This window comes from Rhinopithecus roxellana, chromosome 3 (genome assembly GCF_007565055.1).
Source record: "Rhinopithecus roxellana isolate Shanxi Qingling chromosome 3, ASM756505v1, whole genome shotgun sequence".
Taxonomy (NCBI): Eukaryota; Metazoa; Chordata; class Mammalia; order Primates; family Cercopithecidae; genus Rhinopithecus; species Rhinopithecus roxellana.
Genome location: NC_044551.1, coordinates 184,952,894 through 184,972,730, shown reverse-complemented (window position 1 = coordinate 184,972,730; position 19,837 = coordinate 184,952,894). Strand labels below are relative to the sequence as shown.

General features: G+C 42.2%; 1 protein-coding gene across 1 annotated transcript in view; it reads right to left on the bottom strand.

Annotated features, from left to right (window-relative positions):
• The window catches only part of ATP10B (ATPase phospholipid transporting 10B (putative)), a 283,570-nt gene that overhangs the window by 46,539 nt on the left and 217,194 nt on the right, over positions 1–19,837 (bottom strand). Inside the window, exons 13-17 of the mRNA XM_030927999.1 lie at positions 14,700–14,891; positions 12,674–13,277; positions 10,074–10,183; positions 7,882–8,008; positions 4,823–5,007 (exon numbers count right to left, since the gene is read on the bottom strand). Of these exons, the coding sequence (XP_030783859.1) occupies positions 4,823–5,007; positions 7,882–8,008; positions 10,074–10,183; positions 12,674–13,277; positions 14,700–14,891 (1,218 nt within the window). The remainder of the gene's footprint in view (positions 1–4,822; positions 5,008–7,881; positions 8,009–10,073; positions 10,184–12,673; positions 13,278–14,699; positions 14,892–19,837) is intronic.

The window sequence follows — 19,837 nt, the reverse complement described above, 5'->3', positions numbered from 1 at the left end:
TATTTTGATTCAAATTTATTCTTGATATCAACTTTTCTGAACATCACTTTTTAATAAAGTCATGGCAGAAAACAGCATTATCAATTTATTCATTTTTATTATACTTTAAGTTTTAGGGTACATGTGCACAATGTGCAGGTTGCATATGTATACATGTACCATGTTGGTTTGCTGCACCCATTAACTTGTCATTTACATTAGATATTTCTCCTAATGCTATCCCTCCCCGATTCCCCCACCCATGACAGGCCCCAGTGTGTGATGTTCCCTGGCCTGTGTCCAAGTGTTCTCATTGTTCAGTTCCCACCTCCAAGTGAGATGCGGTGTTTTGTTTTCTGTCCTTGCAATAGTTTGCTCAGAATGATGGTTTCCAGCTTCATCCATGTCGCTACAAAGGACATGAACTCATCCTTTTTTATGGCTGCATAGTATTCCATGGTGTATATGTGCCACATTTTCTTAATCCAGTCTCTCATTGATGGACATTTGGGTTGATTCCAAGTCTTTACTATTGTGAATAGTGCCACAATAAACATATGTGTGCATGTGTCTTTATAGCAGCATGATTTATAATCCTTTGGGTATAAACCCAGTAATGGGATGGCTGGATCAAATGGTATTTCTAGTTCTAGATCCTTGAGGAATCGCCACACTGTCTTCCACAATGGTTGAAGTAGTTTACAGTCCCACCAACAGTGTAAAAGTGTTCCTATTTCTCCACATCCTCTCCAGCACCTATTGTTTCCTGACTTTTCAATGATCGCCATTCTGAGTGGTGTAAGATGGTATCTCATTGTGGTTTTGATTTGTATTTCTCTGATGACCAGTGATGATGAGCATTTTTTTCACGTTTCTGTTGGCTGCATAAATGTCTTCTTTTGCAAAGTGTTGATATCCTTTGTCTACTTTTTGATGGGGTTGTTTGATTTTTTCTTGTTAATTTAAGTTCTTTGTAGATTGTGGATATTAGCCCTTTGTCAGATGGGTAGAATGCAAAAATTTTCTCCCATTCTGTAGGTTGCCTGTTCACTCTGATGGTAGTTTCTTTTGCTGTGCAGAAGCTCTTTAGTTTAATTTGATCCCATTTGTCTATTTTGGCTTTTGTTGCCATTGCTTTTGGTGTTTTAGTCATGAAGTCCTTGCCCATGCCTATGTCCTGAATGGTATTGCCTAGGTTTTCTTTTAGGGTTTTCATGGTTTTAGGTCTAACATTTAAGTCTTTAATCCATCTTGAATTAATTTAATCAATTTTAATATCATTGTTTTCTTCACATGGGTCTTCATTTTACATGTTCCTTCATCCGTGGCAAGGGATGATGATTTTACATTTATTGAAGTGCTAAAAGTTTCTTCTAAAAATAATATTCAAAGTGAGTCAACTTATTAAGTAAAAAAACAGTACAAGTCATATACAGATTTTGGAAAAAATTGTGAAAGCAGTTCTGAAGGGCCAGGGTTAGGGAACACTGATCTTGAGATTTCTGTCTGGGAAAATGTCTGGCATAACTTTTTTTTTTTTTTTTTTGAGGCAGAGTCTCACTCTGTCACCCAGGCTGGAGTGCAGTGGCATGATCTCGTCTCACTGCAACCTCTGCCTCCAGGGTTCAAGTGATTTTCGTGCCTCAACCTCCCAAGTAACTGGGATTACCATCATGCATCACCATACTTGGCTAATTTTTATATTTTTAGTAAAGACAGGGTTTCACCATTTTAGCCAGGCTGGTCTTGAACTCCTGACCTCAAGTGATCCATCTGCCTTGGCTTCCAAAGTGCTGGGATTACAGGTGTGAGTCACTGCACTCTGTCCTGGCATAACTTATTTTGGAAAGAACAAACACATAGTCTATTATTCCTGTGCCTACCTTTAAGATGCTAAATTGAGTGTTGCAGGCACTAGAATATGCATAGAGCCCAGGGGGGGCCACAGGAAGCAGTTCTAGGAGTGTGCACTTATACCAGAGGCACTTATCTGGAAAGAGATCAAAGTAGTCCTTTGGAAGCCGGGACTGGCACCAATTATATAAATTCCTCCAATATATGACTAAAGCAAGTCATTGGAGACATAAGCTTTAAAATTAAATCATCTCTGAATTTACTTATTTCCAGCTTTTAAAATAGTACAATAATTACCATTCATTGAACATTTAGAATGCCTCCTGTACTGTGGTAGGAAGCCTCTAAGATGGTGGTTCCCAGTGATCTCCACTTCCTGGTATTCATGCCCTTGTGTAATCTCCGTTCATTGACTGTGGTCTAGACCTAGAGACTCCTTTCTGATGAAGGGAATTCTGCAGAAGTGATGGGATGTCACCTCCCATATTAGGTTATAAAATGACAGTGGCTTCCAATTTGGTGTTCTTTCTCACTTTCTCTTGGATGATTAGCCCTGAGGAAAACCAGCTATCATGTTGTATAGCAGTCCTGTGGAGAGGCCCACAGAGTGAGGAACTGAGGCCTGCTAACAGTTATTTTGGTGAATTTGGAAGCAGAACTCCTTCCCGTGCCCAAACCACCCATCTGTTGAGCCATCAGATGAGCCCACAGCCCTGACCAACAGCTTGAGTCCAACCTCAAGAGAGACCTTGAGCTAGGAATGCCCAGCTAAGATGCCCCTGAACTCCTAATCCACAGAAACCATAAGATAATAAATGTCTGTTGTTTTAGGTCCTAAGGTTTGGAGTTATTTGTTATGTAGTAATAGATAACTAACATAAGTACTGTACTAAGTAAGTCGTTTTTTTCTGTGATCTTATTTAATCCTGCCAGTAATCTGTGAAGTTAATAGTTTTAATCTGTTTTACAGATGAGGAGAATAGAAGTTCAAGAAGAATGGCGTTTGAACCATGTTAAAAGTTCAATACATGTTGTTAATTATTATTAACAAAATTATTACAATAGTAATAATAGTGGTTTCAGTATTAGTTCCTATCTAATACATTAGTTCCTTTTAAAATTCCTTGGTTGATGAACATGTCAGTGATTAGTAATTCTCTCATCTTTGGGATGAGAATTCTGAGGTCTAGGTAGATCCCATAACTTCATTATTGCTTTAATACATCTAGCAAAGAGATAGTAATCCTAAATCAATTTATAGTGAATTAGGCAAATTAAAAACCTTGGAGGAAATATGTAACTACATTAAACTAGGGTTTAAATAAACTAAGACTTAGAGTATATTTCCCCAGTTTCTGGCTTAACATTTTATTTTTCATCCCAGGTAAAGAGATGAAAAGACTAATCTTACAGGTTTAGTGAGCCCAAGTGTGTAGGCATGGCTGAGGATTCAGGCACTATCCTGGAGGATACTGGACAGAAAGAACTGTCATTGACTGAATTAAAGGTGGAGTATGGCTGACTGTTCCTTAGGAGCTTCGGCTGTTTAACCAATGAGCAGATCTCCCTCTGGCTGACTGCCTCACTGGTTTGCAGATGTTCTCCTTCTAGAATTACCTGGAGTGAAAGAATCATTGCAAACCAAATTTCCATTACAAGCAGGACAGGCAGGCATGGGGATCAAGCACTCAAGCAAGCTGAAAATTACTTTCCTTCCTAAGCACAATATTAAAACCCAAGTTTTCCCTGAGCTTATTTTCATTTTGAAAATTCATTAAGGTTTAATCTAATAATCTGTGCACCTGACAGGAAAGTAAATGATTTTTCCAATTCATCTAAAGATCCTCTGGCATTTTTCATAATCTGCACTAGTTTTATTTTTTAAAAAGAGGTGTATATTGTTGCTTCATGGAGTAAAAATGAAATATAAACCTCCCCAACATTCTACTGTAGGTCTACATCAGCCTCAGGCAAAACTTAGAGTCCAGAGTCTTCTCTCCTTCCTTTCCTCTTTCCATCTTCTTCCCTTTTCTCCATGGTATGTCCTAGGTGTAGGTGCCCTAGGGGCCCTATGCCCACACCCACGCAGTAGAGTGCTCTTCTGGTTTATATCCTCCGAGTAATCCAACCCCTGCTTCCTTCTGATAGGAACACACATCTCAGTGCCCACCCCCCATCTTCATCAGCCAAGAACATGTGGTGGAGCTTGACTTTCTGCAATTTGAATTATGAAAACAGATACTTCCCCCTGAAATCAAAATGGTGTTATAGCTTTGAATATGCCTCTTCAGCTTTCCCAGTCTTCTCTCCAAACCTCACTTCCTGCCACTCGTAATCTATTCCGGTTGAAAAGTGCCATTTTTAGAACTTTGCTTCATTCTTTCTCTTATCCCATAAAAACATATTGGCTTCATGCATTATTCTTTTCAGGTTTTTACTCCGTGGCAGACCAGTTTGACGTATAAATTGATGCTGAAAATTTAAGCTCAGAATAATTTCAATTTAATTGGAACTTTTTCAATGGATAAGTTAGTCTTAAATAGTGAGAAACTGACAGTTGAGATTCCATAGGCAAATAGTGTGGTAGAATGTAAATAGCACTAGCTCAGTTCTAGACTTAGTTCTACCTATCAGAAACAAGCAGGGTAAACCTGAGCAAGTGACTTAGCCCCAGTAGTCTTCAGTTTCCTTATCTGTGGGGGAAATGGGGAGACTGGACCAACAATAGAATTTGGGAGAGGTAAAACTTTCTAACAAGCAGTGCCAGAAGTAATATAAAAGAGAGCAGCCAGCCATGTATGGGGATGAGATAAAGGATATTGGGCTGGATGACTTCCAGAGTCCTCCAGACTCCAAGATTCAGCGATCTGTTGGGGGCTGGGTGCTTCCCTGGTGTACCCAAATCCCACCTAGAAGCCTGTATCCTCTTGGTCGAGGGGTTGCTCTACACTTTGATATCTGCAGATATCAATACAGAGGATCACCTCACCTGATTCTCTGTATTGATGGTGTAAACAGTGTCAGTCTGATCTAACAGTCTGCAGGAATGGGCAATGTTGACTGCTGTCTCCTGCTTATCTCCGGTCAAGACCCAGAGCTGGATCCCAGCCTCCCGCAGAGTGGCAATCGTATCTGGAACTCCTTCCTGCAGCCGGTCTTCAATCCCAGTGGCTCCTGGAGTGATCAAAGACAACAGAGTTCACATTTGTGGTAAAAGAGTAGTTGCTTAATTTCCCCAAAGCCCTGTGAAGCCAGGCAACGTTTATTACATAGCATCACTGTGCTAGGCTGTGCACCTAGGATATAACAGTGAACTAGATGGAGCTGGTCTCTACCTCTGAGTTCAATGGTCATTGAATAATAATTTATAACTGAGCTATATAATGAGAGAAAGTCAGGGTACACTGTGAATATAAACCAGGAGACCTGAACTTCACCTGGAAAATCAGGGTGGGCTTTGCTGAGGAAGTGCTACTTAAACTGAGACCTGGGAGATAATGCAAAGAGGTGGCAGAGGAGGAAAATTCCAGGTTGAGGGATCAGCATGTGTGTGAAGTCCCAGAGGTTAGAGTAGAGGAAGATGCAGAAATGGAGGCAGAGCAAGGTGAGAGATGAGGCCAGAAAAGGAACTTAGGGGTGCTGGATTGTGCAGAGCCTTGTCAGGGCCTCAAAGGATTTGCAATTTATTTGGTAGTAACGAAAGCTATTCAAGGGTGTTATGCTGGGGAGTGACAGAATCAGTTTTGACTTTTAAGAATATCATTCTAGAGAAGAGAATAGGTTGGAGATTGGAAAAGCAGGGTGAGATTCAGAGCTAAAAGCTACCTAGGAGGCCAGGCAGGACTGCAGAGGAGAGGCAACAGTAGCCTGGACTGGCCTAGCAGCAATAGGAGTAGAAGTGAAAGGACTGAAATCTTTGCCCTGCAACTGATCAAAGCAGAATTAATAGGGACTCACATTTTTGATAATATTCTTGGAGGAAATTAAACAGGCAGATTCCATAATTTTTGAAGGATCTCAAGCTTTGCACCAGCCCTGATGAATAGATACCCAAATATTGAATAGTTGCTAAGTGATTAAGCAAAAATAAATCTGCTTTTCAATTGAGATTCATTTCAGATCACAGACTAATGGCTACCCATTTCACTCTGGGCAGGAGCATGGCATTTTGTTTCTTTTAATAATCCATAGGGACAATAGGTTGGCAAAGTGGTTACGTTGGATGCATATTGAAAAGATTATTTCATATTTTGAGACCGCAAGAAGGCATTACAGCTTTTTAGTGGTGTGCCAGTTTCTCAGTGGAAAGTGGAATTCTCTTCTCAGCCCTCTCCAAGCCATCTTGAGGGGAGACAAAGAACCCCACTATCCTGAAATGTGCCTGTTTTGCATCTGAGGGCCATATGCACAGGTAAACAACCCCATAAAAAGTGATGGCTTGAGCCTCATCTTCCCCTACTAGCGTTAGTCTGGAAGGTGAGAGGAAGCTCACTTATTACAGTGAGGCAGGGTGAAGGAGAGAGGAGGAAAAACACATTTATTTGTGTGAAAGAGAAAATGAAACAGGAAGGTTGTGAAAGCCTTTCCCAGCTAGGGGAAGCCAGCAGATTCTGACAAGTGTGTTCTCTTCACACAGAAGAACCAGAGGAACACCTCTCATAGAGTGAGCCTAGAGTGCTGTCCCCAAACAAAAGAATCCTCTGGGAAGGGAGAAAGGGATCAGGTGCCTGAATGGGATGACTTCCTGGTGGCATCATGTGGTAGAGTTGTCTGGCCCAGCCATTCTCTGGTTCGTGTTCAAGTAAGTTCTTGTGTTCAGCTTTAAAGGGGACCTTATGAGGCAGCAAGCAGAGGCTTTTGCAGCCGAGACATAGGAAACCAAAGGCTGAAGGATGTGGGGAGCTAATGCATTCCATTCCCCAACCCCATTCTGCCTCCTCGGCTTGTCAGCCATCCTACTTTACAGGGACTTTGGATCTTCCCTTTGAACTCCTGTTTGGCTGGGCAGCTGGAGGCATGTGACTCATCTAGAGGAGAAGCCAAGTCTCAGAGGCGTGTGTCCCTATCTAGAACTTGGTCCTCATCCCCAGGTCAACATTGTCCACCAAGAAGAAAGAAGGCTTTTTGCCATGTGGCCAGTGCACACTGGGCATTGCTTACCAAGATTTTGCTCCCAAGGCATGAGGACATTAATCCTGTTCAATAAAGCTCCTCCTTGCTTCTTAGCAATGCTTTTCCTCCAACAGAAAGCACAGCTTGTCTCTTAATCAGTCTCTGTGCTTCTCATCTCTCTGTCAGCACAGCAATCTAACTTCCATGCTGCAGCAATCAGCAGTTTTTGTAAAGCACAGATCTGTCCTTGCTTTCACCCTCTGCCCTCTCCAAACTTTTAGCAGCTGATTGACATGGCCTGTCATAATCTGGGTCCTGCCGATCTTTCCTGCCTTCCATCATTTCCCCCAACTCTAGACCTTCAACTGAGTCCTCCCCATCTGCCTGATCAGCTTCTCTTCTTGCTTTCAGTTCACTGCCTTCCTAGACCCTCCCTCACCCCTGTGCTAGGCTGGCATCTCCTACTTTGTGCTTCCATCCCACCTGGCCCATCTGCTAGCCCAGCTCTCACCACAGTCTGTTGAAATTTCTTGCTCAATCATCTGGTATCCTCACTAGACTCCAAGCTCTGGGAGGGCAGACTTTTTGGCTCCTGTCCCTTGTTGCAGCCCCAAAGCCTAGCATGTCATTTGGCACATAGTAGGTGCTTAGCAAACATTTGAATGAAGGGAAGAGTGTGCTATTGGAAAAGCAGCCAAACTCAGAGGCTTCTTCCAGCAGGGAATGCAGTAATGCTCCCAGAGCATCCTCAGGAAGCTGTGTGTGGTGTCTGGGTTGGGTATTGGCACGGCCCATTTGTGCCAAATACCTGGAAGGGAACCCCAGGGAAGGTTGCTAATGGAGACATATTAGTAGTGTCAGAATCAGGGCCAAGAGTTCCCTTCTCAACTGGCTGCATTCCTTTTTTTCCTATAATGATGACTTATTTTTAGCTACCAAGTAAGGTGAGTTGATTCTCCAGATGCTGTGCAGTTTCCATGAGAAGCTCGTCTCGGTTGTCGAGGGATGCCTCAGCCTCACGCCGGAAACTGGCCCATCTCTGGAAGTCCTCTTCACTTACAACCTACAGGATGAGAAAAGGCTCCTTAACAATCTTGGGTGGATCAACAAGATAATTTTCTCTCTCTTCTCACCTGCTGGGCCTCCTATTGGCCTGTTTGAACTACCCTACATAATTAGATGGGGCTTTCTTAATGATTTTTTAAAAAAATACGTACATCAATGAAGATTTATCCTTGTGTCCCATTATCACTAAGAATCTGTTGTGCTCAGATCACTGGAGATGATCTGGACAGACAAGGTCCCTGTATGCCTAGGCTTATATGCTGGTGGGTAAGAGGTATTATCCAAATAAATAATTTAAAATAATTATTTCAGGGAATGCTTTATAGAAAATGACTGTGATATGAGAAAGTATGATGGGATAGAAGAGTAACTGAATAGGGGGCTGCCTTCTTTTGGAAGTTTAGGTTTCCTCGACAAAATGACCTGCAAGCTGAGATCCAATGACAGAGGGTCAATCATGGGCAAGATCAAGAGTTAAGGCTGTGGAACGGCAGTGAACTTGGCCTTCCTTCTGTTCCTTGAATGAAAGATGGAGAAGGTTCAAAAATGAGGCTGGAAAGAAAGCAGCAGCCAGATCTTGCATAACCTGTAGAGCACTCCACCAGGCATGGTGTCATACACATGGAGTGCCCAGTAGCTGGAACAATCCAGCTAGCGGCCACATCTTCTTCCTTCAGAGTCCCATTTTAGACCCTCCTGTTGACATTACATGCATATGGTGTCTTATAGCAATGAAAGATTATTTTGTTCAAGCATCAAATATTCCTCAAGTCCTTCTGCATGGCACTATAGAGAAAACCAAAGGGACACAAGTAGGCCTTTTGCTTTTGAGGAATGCATAGTCCATTAGGGGAGGCAAAATATGCACAAATAACTTCAATAGAAAATGTTGGTAAGGCATTGGGAGTGATACCTGATGTAAATGATGAGTTGATGGGTGCTGACGAGTTGATGGGTGCAGCACACCAACACGGCACAAGTATACACATGTAACAAACCTGCATGTTATGCACATGTACCCTAGAACTTAAAGTATAATAATAATAATAAAATGGTGGTAAGGGTGTAGTTCTGATTCAGAGTATTGGTAAGCATTTGTCGCTGTCCCAGCTGCTGCACATGTGGTTACTTTAATCTCCATGACAACTGCATGAGGGAGGGCTGATTAGCACTATTTTACAGATAAAACTCAGAGAAGTGAAGAAATTGCTCAAGGTCACACATCTAAAAGTAGTGAGATTGGGACTGCTACCCAGGTGGTTCTGGCTTTAAAGTGGGCATTCCTGATCTCTAATGCTACCCTAAGAACCATAAAAGACATGAAAAGCCCTGGGGATTTATGCAAGAAAACCCATGTCTAGCTATCTAGAAATGTGTGCCCATCATAGCATCCCATTAGCTTTGCTTTTAGGTGGCTCATTCGTTGTCCACACTCTGCAATTTGCAGCCCTCACTGCCTGCCTGCGTGCCTTGCAGAAGCTACAAAGTCAAAGATCTTGTGGAGCATGAGTCAGGTAATCTACAAAACTATGGCTGGGCTGAGTGCAATGTAATAGGGAGTTGCAGGGACTGTGGCCAACCACAGAACACAGCTGAACATATCCCTCATCACAGGAATCAACTTCCTGGTTGTAGCTGATTGCTGCCATTCCAGAATGAAAACAGTTGGCCAGATCCTCTGAATTTTTAAAAGAAATCGGAAATCTAGATTTTTATGTGACCATATAAAAGCTCCCCAAATTGAAAGGAAAATAATGCATGTCTAAAAAATATAATTGGAAAGCAAAATCATAACTGAAAAAATGTCATCAGTTGCGTGTTACCCATTATACATATAATGAAAAGCAGGGCATGGCAAAGCCACACAGATACGGGACCTAGCTCTTCAGATTTTGACTTCAACAAAATTGTCAGTGTCTTGGGTTTTTGTGGCAAGTCAGAACGGCTAATCTTGAAAACATTAAAACAACCACCTCCAATGGTCTTTTATAAAGAAAAAGAAGGTCAAGGCCATTCAGCTATTTAATGATATTCAAAGTATGCTTGGAGGAATTTGTTCTTACCTTCTTGGCAATGCATAGTGTGCGCAGGCCATCTCTTGCATACAAGTCTAGATGCTTTTGGGTCCGGGCTTGGATTTTTCTCAGTTTCTTTTCCACATTCATGTCAGGCACTGTCAAATAACCATTGTCCCACATGAGGCCATGTACAAATGCTTAGGGATCCCCATCCCCAACACCCTGAAATCTTCTGTAGTAGACTACAAATGCTTTAGAGAAGGAATCCCTTACAGCCCACCTTAGAAACATGAAGGAGCTCTCCTGTCAGGTTGCCCTGGAAGATAATGCAGGGAGTCCTTAAATTGTCTGCTCTCTACATCTTCTCATCAAAAGCCTGGCTGAGTAAAGTGCTATGTAAGGAAGGTAGGTGGTCTAAGGTACTGTTCCCAAACAGCTGTTTGCATGAGAACCGCCTGGGAATTTGGTAATTGGGATTCTCAGGTACAATGACAGCCCAACTGAATCAGGGGACTAGAAATTTAAATCTTTATTGTTACCTAAGGTGTTTTTAGTTTATTCCTGGATGGCCAACTGACTTTGGAAACTGTTCTCTAAGACTATTTATCATCTTCTCTGTCTTCTACTTGAGGTCTTATATCAAGTTAGGTCCCAAGACATCTACAAGCCTGGATCTCATTAGCTGAGTTCTTCATCTCATTTGTTTTGCTGAGCTAGGCCTTCTCTCAATGCAAGAAATAGGTTTGGAGAAAACTTTTTTTTTTTTTTGCATTTCCTATGAATCTAGTGTGAAAAATGTGTGTGTTGCTCAAAGTCCCCTTTGTAAAGTTCTACATAAGTTTCTGTCAGAGGTAATTTGTCTTTTTCTCTTGAAATTCCAATTCCTTTATCTAATTCTATAATAGGAAATTTTCAGCCAAGGTTGGCTGATGTGGGGTAGGATTGAGTCCATCACCACTTCTTTTAAACTGCCACAGACATCATTTATCGATCGCTTGTAAAACTGAGCTAGCTTTCAGAATCATTCCTTACCAGGGCTGGATTGAGATTTTTAGACATCTTAAGATTGAACAGAATTTGTATACCTCACCCATCCTTGTATATATAATGCAAAATTAAAAATATAATTCTTAACAGAAAAGTATAATGAAGTCCAATAGAACTCTGATTTTTCCATGATACTACTCCAAGGCTGTTTTTATATAATATAAAACTGTTTCAAAGATTATTTTCTCATTTTTCAGGTGTTCCTGGTGCCTTAAGCATAGTCTTCATTTATGTATCACCTGATTCAGCACTATTTACAATATTTTATTTTTAAAGACACCAGCTCCTGAGATTAAACCTTTTTGTCTTTTACTTGCAAGCCTTGGAGTTTACCTTCTTGCTTAGGCTGCCAGGAACCTCAGCATCAAATTGAATATTTAAACACCATAAATATTATTAAACTTGGTTATTTTCTCCCTCCTTTCAAAGTTTTGCTTTTCAATTCTTATAGTAACATTGTGTGTGTGTCTTTTATTGAAAGCATCTCTAATCCATTTTGCAATCAGGTGAGGAGCAAATAAAGAGACATCTCCAGGGCAGTTTGGATGACTGTTGCTGAGGAATAGAGTGCCGTGGCTCCCTTGACTCAGAAGTACTGAATTCACTTGTCTGCCAGAGTCTGGGGATAAAGAGAACTAATTAGCTCCCTTCCCATTCTACACACTAATCAATCCCCATAAACCTATTGGCCCTGATCCATAGCTGATAATGCAGGAGGCACAGGGCTGCCTGGGCAATTCTGAAGCTTGGCTGGAATCTACTATCCTGGGAGAATCATAGCCCCATAACTGTCTTCTTGTTAGCAATCAGGAAGCGGCTGCACACTAATTCATGCTGTTCCAAAATTGGACACTGATATGTAGGGACTTTGGAACATTTTCCTGGCTCAGTGCAAGTTTATGAAAATCCATCTGGGGGAGGCTGGGGAAAAGGATAATAAAGAGGAACACCTGAGGCTTCCCAGAGTGTACCAAGCCCAGTGCAGAATTCTGGCAGCATGAAACAAATTCTGACCTGGAATTCAGGATACCTGGGTCTGGGATTTAACACTAGTTAACCATGTTGCCTCTTGTAAGTCCCTTTTCTTTCTGAGTTGAGTTTGCTTTTCCCCAAAATGAAGAGTTAGGACCACAATGTGTTCCATGGTAAGATAATGGATGCCCTAGTGCAAAAGACTGTGTGGATAATCCATGTTCAAATGAGTTTGGAAAACTGGGATGAAGTTAAAGATGTTTATCTGCTACAAGACTGTATAGTCTTTAAATATGCTAATGGACACTGTGATTCCCTAGGTCCAGGAGATGTAAAATGCAGCATGTTTTATTTTTATTTTTATTTTTATTTTATTATTGTACTTTAAGTTCTAGGGTACATGTGCATAATGTGTAGGTTTGTTACATATGTATACTTGTGCCATGTTGGTGTGCTAATGCAGCATGTTTTAAGGATATTTGAGGAAAGCATCTTGTAGGTCTGTATTCCAGCTGGGACCTGCTGTACCAGGTGACACTACAACTTGAGCTTCTTATTACCATTCCACACTGCTTCTTCAATTATGGAACTCTCTGTGCCTGGAACCCTGGTAAAGCAGGACTTACCGCAGGCTGGGTCTTCCAGCAGGTCCATGATGACCGAGTCGGCACCCTTGGTGTAGACGATGATCTCACCAGTCAGTGGGTGCCTCACAACCACAGACATTCTCTTCCTGACAGAGTCAAAGCCCAGGGTGCAGAGGAGGCTGAAGGTGAGGCAGGTGCCCTGGGGCAGGCGCACAGTCACCTGCTCAGGCGTCCGGGACACTAGTGTGAAGCTGTAGGCATGGGCAGCGTGCACCAGGGCGGCCTCATCAGGGCTCTCAGCCTCATAACAGAACTCGGGCCTGGCCAGGTCTGGAGCTGGGGCTTCCAATGCCTCCTCCAAGGAAGTGCCTGACCCAGACCCCAGGATGTCGCCCTGGTCCCACATGCTGCTCCTGTAGCCACCGTCATCGGTGGAGTCACCTCCACTGCATACAGACGCATCGTCTCTCTCATCCGAGTCCGTGGTGGCCACGTTGGCCCCTAAACTCTCCCCCAGGTCTGTGTCAGAGGGTGCAGTGGATGAGAATGACTGGCTGAGGCTCGATAGCTTCAACCTCTGGAAGAGCTGCTGAATCTTCTCCAGGGACGTCCCCAGAGCCTTGCTTGAGGGTTTGATGGTGACCTTGTGGCCAAAGGAGGAAAGTAGAACATTACTCTCAATGTTGGAAATAATACCAAGTTGTTTTATGCAGAATTTGAAGGTACTTTTGCAATAAGTGAGGCTAGATGTTTCCCTCCAGCCCTGAGACTCTTAAGCATTGACAATGGTCATTTTCCACTATCTTTTGATCGTCCCACTCTGAGCGTGGACAAAAGAAGGAAAAGGAGATGAGAATCAGAAACTCATAGTAAGGGTTCACATTTCCTGAACTCTCACCATGAATGCTTCTGCTTTATCTTTGAGTGCAGTATCTCATTTCATCCTCCCAATAATGCTATGGGATGCTATCATCAACCCAATTTATGGCTGAGGACATTGAGGTACAAAAAGTCTACATAAATTGGCCATGATCACCCAGTGTGTAGGGATTAGAGTTGGAACTCAAACCCGGGTCTACTCGACTCCAGAGGCTGGACTCTTGAGCTACCTGCCAGCTGAAGCTCCCACATTAACCTGAAAATTGGGAGTTGCATACTGTCTTTCCCCAAATGGTACTTCTTCCCCTCTTAAAAATGAGTTAATTTTTAAGATAAAGCTTTCTGCCTCCTAAAACTTCCTGAAGACTTTTGATAACTTGCTGACTTTCCAGTGCTGAGGTGATTTTCAGGGGGGTTTGGAATCTGGGCATAATGAAGGGAGGTTGTAGTTTAAGTGTCTGGGTGAAACTTCTTGTCTTGGTTTCATAGTTGCAAGTTGTACTACCTAATTATTCTCATCAGTAACTCACAGCGGTGCTTGGCTAAGAGTCTGTGGAAGATTGAAGGTAAATTCACCTTCAGTAGAGTTTAGAGTATAATTTTACATACATGACCATTCAGCTGCATTTTTTTTCCCCATGGGAAACTTCACACACAGTATTAACTATTTTAAACCCATATATAAAAACAGCAGTATAGCACAATATTACTAGAAACCATTATGGAATCGTGTAGATGTATGAGCCATATGTCCTTCATTGCCCTACTTGAGTTTTCTGAGCCACCATTTCTTCGCTTGTTAAATCCAAGGTCCTGCCTCATAGAGTTGCTGGGTTGAGAGGATTAAATGATAATACAGGTACAGGTAAAGTGCTGGGTATGGAGCCTGGCATAAAACCAAGTGCTCAGTAATCACTAACTCTTAATGCTACCTACAGGCACATAGACAAAGTTTGAAAGCTACACAGATAGCTCATATATATCTTTTTCCATTTTATTTAAAAATGAGGAAACAGATCCAGGGAGGGTAAAGAGACCTGTTCTAGGTCTCACTGTGATAAAATGACACTGTTGCTAGGACCCAAATTTCATGTCTCCCTGATCAGAACTTCTCCCCTCTCCCCTACTCTGCCTTCTACTTCTCTACTTCCTTTACCCTCCTCCCCCAGCCATCGCTAGTCCTTACCCTCTGCCTGGGCTCAGTGGTTGTAGACACCATGACAGAGTTGCAGATGGTTAAGGCAAGGAAGAAATCAGCAATGGAGGAAGTGGTGGAGAGGGAAGCCTTGGCAGGTCTGCTGTCTGACAAGGTCTCCAGCCACAGGGCAGCATCTCGAACTTTGGTCAGTAGGTTTTTATCTGGAGTTACATCTTTTTCCTGGAAGAGAAAGGCCAGAATGAGAGTCTCTTCTGGGAAGGAAGCCTACTCCAGAAGAATCTTCACGTGCCTGGGGAAAGGATGATGCAGCTTCATTGCAGTCTTGCATCCAACATGTTTTCCTCTCCCACAGGTCTGGCCATTGCCAATTGTTATTTGAGTCCTTCCTGTCTCTCAGTGCCACATATCCATCCATTACCAGGTGCTGACAGTTCTTCACTCTCAGTGTCTTCCCACCATTTGTGTTGCTTCCAGCCATGCTGAGACCCTCTATCCCTCAATCCTGAATTTCTGCACCAGCTGTAAACTAATATTGTTGCCTGTCACCTTTTTTATTTTTTCTAACCCTATGTATCACCTGCAGAGTCGTCTTAAAACTCCATTTCCTCCTGGTATTCTTGACTTCAAAAAACCTTCAGGAGATAGCTATTGTTAGTGTGATCAATTATTTGGCATTTAGATTCTTTAACAGTTTGCATTTTCACTCTTTATTCCCATACTTCTCAACATGGACCCTCAGCTCAGCCTGGTGTTCTGTTTGCTGCCTCTTGGATGTATACTCCTCCTGTATTCCTCTGATCACACCTTGCTTGAAAAATCCTACTTCAATAACCATGGGAAGTCCCACTTGTCCATGAGATCCTATATAGCTCCCAATGAATTCTTTCTCCTGAACTACAATAGCAGATTCTTAACTCAATGTCCACAGGAGTCAGGCATGTAAAGTGAATGAGAAAGGTGGACCAAGGTAGAGATAAGGACATTATGGGGTGGTGGGAGCTATGAGACCTAGCAAGTCCTACCCCTATCTAAAGGGTAGCTACTGCTCTGCTGAGTGCAATGCTCCAATACTGGTCTAGTTTGCCAAGTCTCTTGATTTTTCAAGATAAAGCAAAGATGATGCATGACCTATTTTTTTTCTTTTATTCCTATTCTTTTTTTAGAAGAAAAAAGAGGAAGAACTGGATCTGACCCATGGATTTCCAAATTTTCACATCTTTGTAGAAGTTATCACTTGAACTATCCCTTTGGAATTCACTACATATTGACCTATATTTTACTTGTTGGTTTATGTATTTTCTCTTGCTCTGGCTCCTCTATTGTACCCCAGGGATCGGATGCCAGAAAAGCTTCTTTCAGGCAGTGAGATCTTAACCAGAGCAGAGGTGGTGGTGGCAATGGCAGTAGTGGTGTCTGGCTCTGTCTACCTCCCCACTGGCATCTTGCTTTGGCCTCTATTTTAAATTCACTTTTCTTATGTCCGTGTTTAATCTCTCTAGAGATAAGGTAAGAGCCTCAAAGATAGAGAGGTTGAGTTTTCCATGAGGCTGTATTTCCTAGAGCTCTAACTACAGCTTTTTTGAAGCAGAAGCTCAACAAATGCCAGCTCTCAATGGTTAGATATGACAAAAGCCATTTTGCACAAGGCTTTCACATAAGATCATTCCTATCAGTGTTCAGATTTCACAGCTAAATCATAGTTTAGAAGAGAGTCAATGGCTAAAAATGATAGACTGAGGGAATCTTGATTAATTTGTGCAAGGTGAAGACTGAGGGCCAATAAGCTTTACCCAAGTTGAGAGTTTAACAAAATCCCTTGAGAAAAGAGGCCTCAGACTGTTTTCTGACTACCAAATACAATGACTCCAAGAAGTCTGATTCTGTCCTTCCTAGGGCTGCTGGCACAGGTGAGAGCCAGAGAGTAGGAAACTCAGACATACCCCACAAGAATGGAGCACACACTCTTCAAGAATGCCAACCTTCATTCTAGGTGCTCTTCAAAAGTCAACAGTCACACCCCAACTTGTTCATACCATCGTAAGAAGACAACTTCCAGAAAAAAGTCTGCTTATCAGAAGGAAGAGTGCCAATAACACTGAATCAGACCTGCATTTCCTTCCATTGCCCTGAAAACAATTGTGTGAATTATCCATACCACGTGGTGTCATTATTTCCAGAAAACCTGAGAAGGGCACACACATACTATCCATGCTCTCTGCCTTTGACTCCAGTATTCCTGGTAGGAGCTCACATTTGTGAAGCTCTTCCTACCTTCCCAAGCAATGTCATTTATATAACTTCATCAGATTCTCATAGTCCCACATTGAGATGAAATGAATCCCGACTTAATTAAAACCCACAGAGATGGGCTGATTTGACCAAAGTTGCCTAGTGAGTTAGTGTAAAGCCAGAATCAGAACTCGGACTCCTGAACTGCTAGTCTAAGGTTTTTCATTTCTGTGGTCACAGTAAAGTAGCTATGTTCTCTTATTAATGTTTCTCTGCAAACTTCTAAAACCAGATTCCAGGGACCATCCAGTTTTTGTCATCAAGTCAGCAACACCACTCAAGGAACTCTAAACTTATTTCTCAACAAAGTAATGAGAGCTCGTATTCATGTGGTGTTTCTTATGTTCTGGTGCATCCATGGTCTCATTATATTCCTGCAGTAACATTATCTGTTTAGTACCATTATCCTCCCAATTGTCTCTGTATTTCAGATGAGGAGACTGATGCCCAAGGAAGTTGATTGTCTTGCCCAAGGTCACACAGTAAGTGGGAGGAATTCCTTCAGTTGATTTCAGTTAGTCTGATCCTAGATTTCATAATCTTAACACCTATATCAGGCAAGATCCTGCATGCATGTGAAGGAAGTGGCCTTTGAGACTTGCTACCACCCAGGGTCTTTAGTGTCTGGGTATCTCAAACACAATGGATGCATTTGTATATCTAATCCTTAAGGCTCAGCAGATAGTCCATGAGAGTAATAAAAGGGATTATGGAAACTTTCTTTTTTCAGAAAATAGATTTCTTTTTTAAGGGGAGGGTACTTGAGCGAGATGCTGTTAAATCTTACCACCACAGGTACCTAAAGTTGAGGAACAGGCTTGGAGTTGTCAAAACTAAATCCCCTATTTTCCTGATGCCAAAATTGAGTATCAGAGAGGAGGAAACTGCTTGAGATCACACACTGATTTAGGGCCAGAACTAGGACAGTTTTCACATCACCTGACTGCCATCCTCTTATAACACACTGCTTTGCTCCAAGCTATGCGTTATGTATTTCCAAATGCTGACACAGTTAAAATGTTTCAAGTTATTTATTCCATATTCATTTACCTGCTGGTCTATAAGTGCTATGAGGGCAGAGACTGTCTCTGATGTGTCCCTCATGCCTGGTGGATTGTAAGCACTCAAAACATTTGTTAACTGACTCCTTTCTAGGATACCACAATAGCTCACCACTGATTAACTCCTGCTGTCTGTTCATTAAAACTACTCTTTGATATATTTCCATCTAATCTTGTAGCAATGCATTAAAACAAAAGGCTTCTCTGTAAAAGGCCCTGGCTCATCCTGCAGGTGCCAGGAACAGATGTCAGCTAACTTTTATTGCGTCACCACAGACTTGTTGCCACAGGGCAAGGCTCTTCATGGTTCCTTTTGCTCCAGCCCACTGGTTTCCTACGTGGTCCATTAACATTTAGAAACTGTCCTTTCCTACTGCTGGCCATTTTCCAGATTATTTCTCTGAAGAAAAAGAAATATAAATTTGTGGGGCCACCAGTTTTTTATGTAAGAGCTTTGTGGCAGGCAGACACTCAACTAGTTGGATTTCTTTCTATTGTGGAACACCTAAAATGCGTACAACACCCCTTTGAGGAAGGTGATTTTTGAGCTCAAACGATATCCTCAAGGGTCCTATTATCATTAGACTATACTTATTGAGAATGCATAACAAAGTCAGGCACTGGGCTAAGTGCTCTCACATCCATTATCTAATCATCCTTAGAGCACCGATATCATTAGTATCATTCCACTTTAATTATGAAGCAAATGAGGCTCGTTGCAGTTAAGTAACTTGTCCCAGGTCACAACATCACAGATAATGTGCTGGGACTTAAATCTGGTACTGCCTGATGCTAAAACCTAAACCCTTTAATGCTATGCCAACATTTCTCAAACTTTTAACATGTACACATGTCAACTGGGGATCTCATTAAAATGCAGATGCTAATTTAGCAGCTCTGAGTGGGGCCTGAGCATAGGCAATTCTAATAAACTTTCAGGTGGTGTTCATGCTGCTGCTTTGAGGACCACAGTTTGGGTAGCAAGGGTCTGTGTTACATGACAATCCTATTGTTTCTATTTCTTTCTAGCTGGGATGTGTTCCCACAATGAGGGCTGGGAAAAGTAGGCCAAACTCTATCTCTGCTATTCTTCTTTCAGTTTTAATAACTCACCCAAGTTCAGATGGGTGACTATCACAGGTTGGGTACAGCAGTTTGTTGCTACAGGAATCCAGAGAAGGAAACAAACAGGATCCCTGGTTCCTGAGCTTGGAAGAAAATCCTTCATGGCATAGTTCCCCTTATGTCTCCATTTCCTCCTCCTCTCCCTGGATTGCACCTTTCATTTCCAGCTACTCCAAAGAACTACAATTCTCCATCTTGCTTCTACAGATTGTCTCCTCCCACAACCTGCACTCCTTACCCACTCCTCACTAGATGGTCTCCTTATTCCTCCAGTTAACCTTTACTCCTGTCTCAAAATTCAGCCCAGGTGCCAACCTTTCTAGGAAGCTGTCTTGATGCCCCAGTATGATATAGCTGCACCTCTTCTAAGCTCCTATAGCACCTCTGCAGCCACACATCCCAGCCCAGAGAGCATTGTCCTGTAGTCACTGGTGCTCCTTTTGCCCCTTCACTGAGCTGTAAGATCCTAAAAGCAGGAGCAATGTTCCATTAGACTTTATGTCCTCAGTCTCTAGGACAGTATATGCCACAGAGTAGATGCTTACTGAATGTTTGTTGACTGACCCAATAAATGAAAGGCTTTTCTAAAGAAATGTAGACACTGGCAGAGGTGGGAAGAAGCAGGCCCTTCTGTTTGTTGTTGATGAGTGTCTCAACTGGTACAATGTCTTGGGAAGAATCAACCAAAAT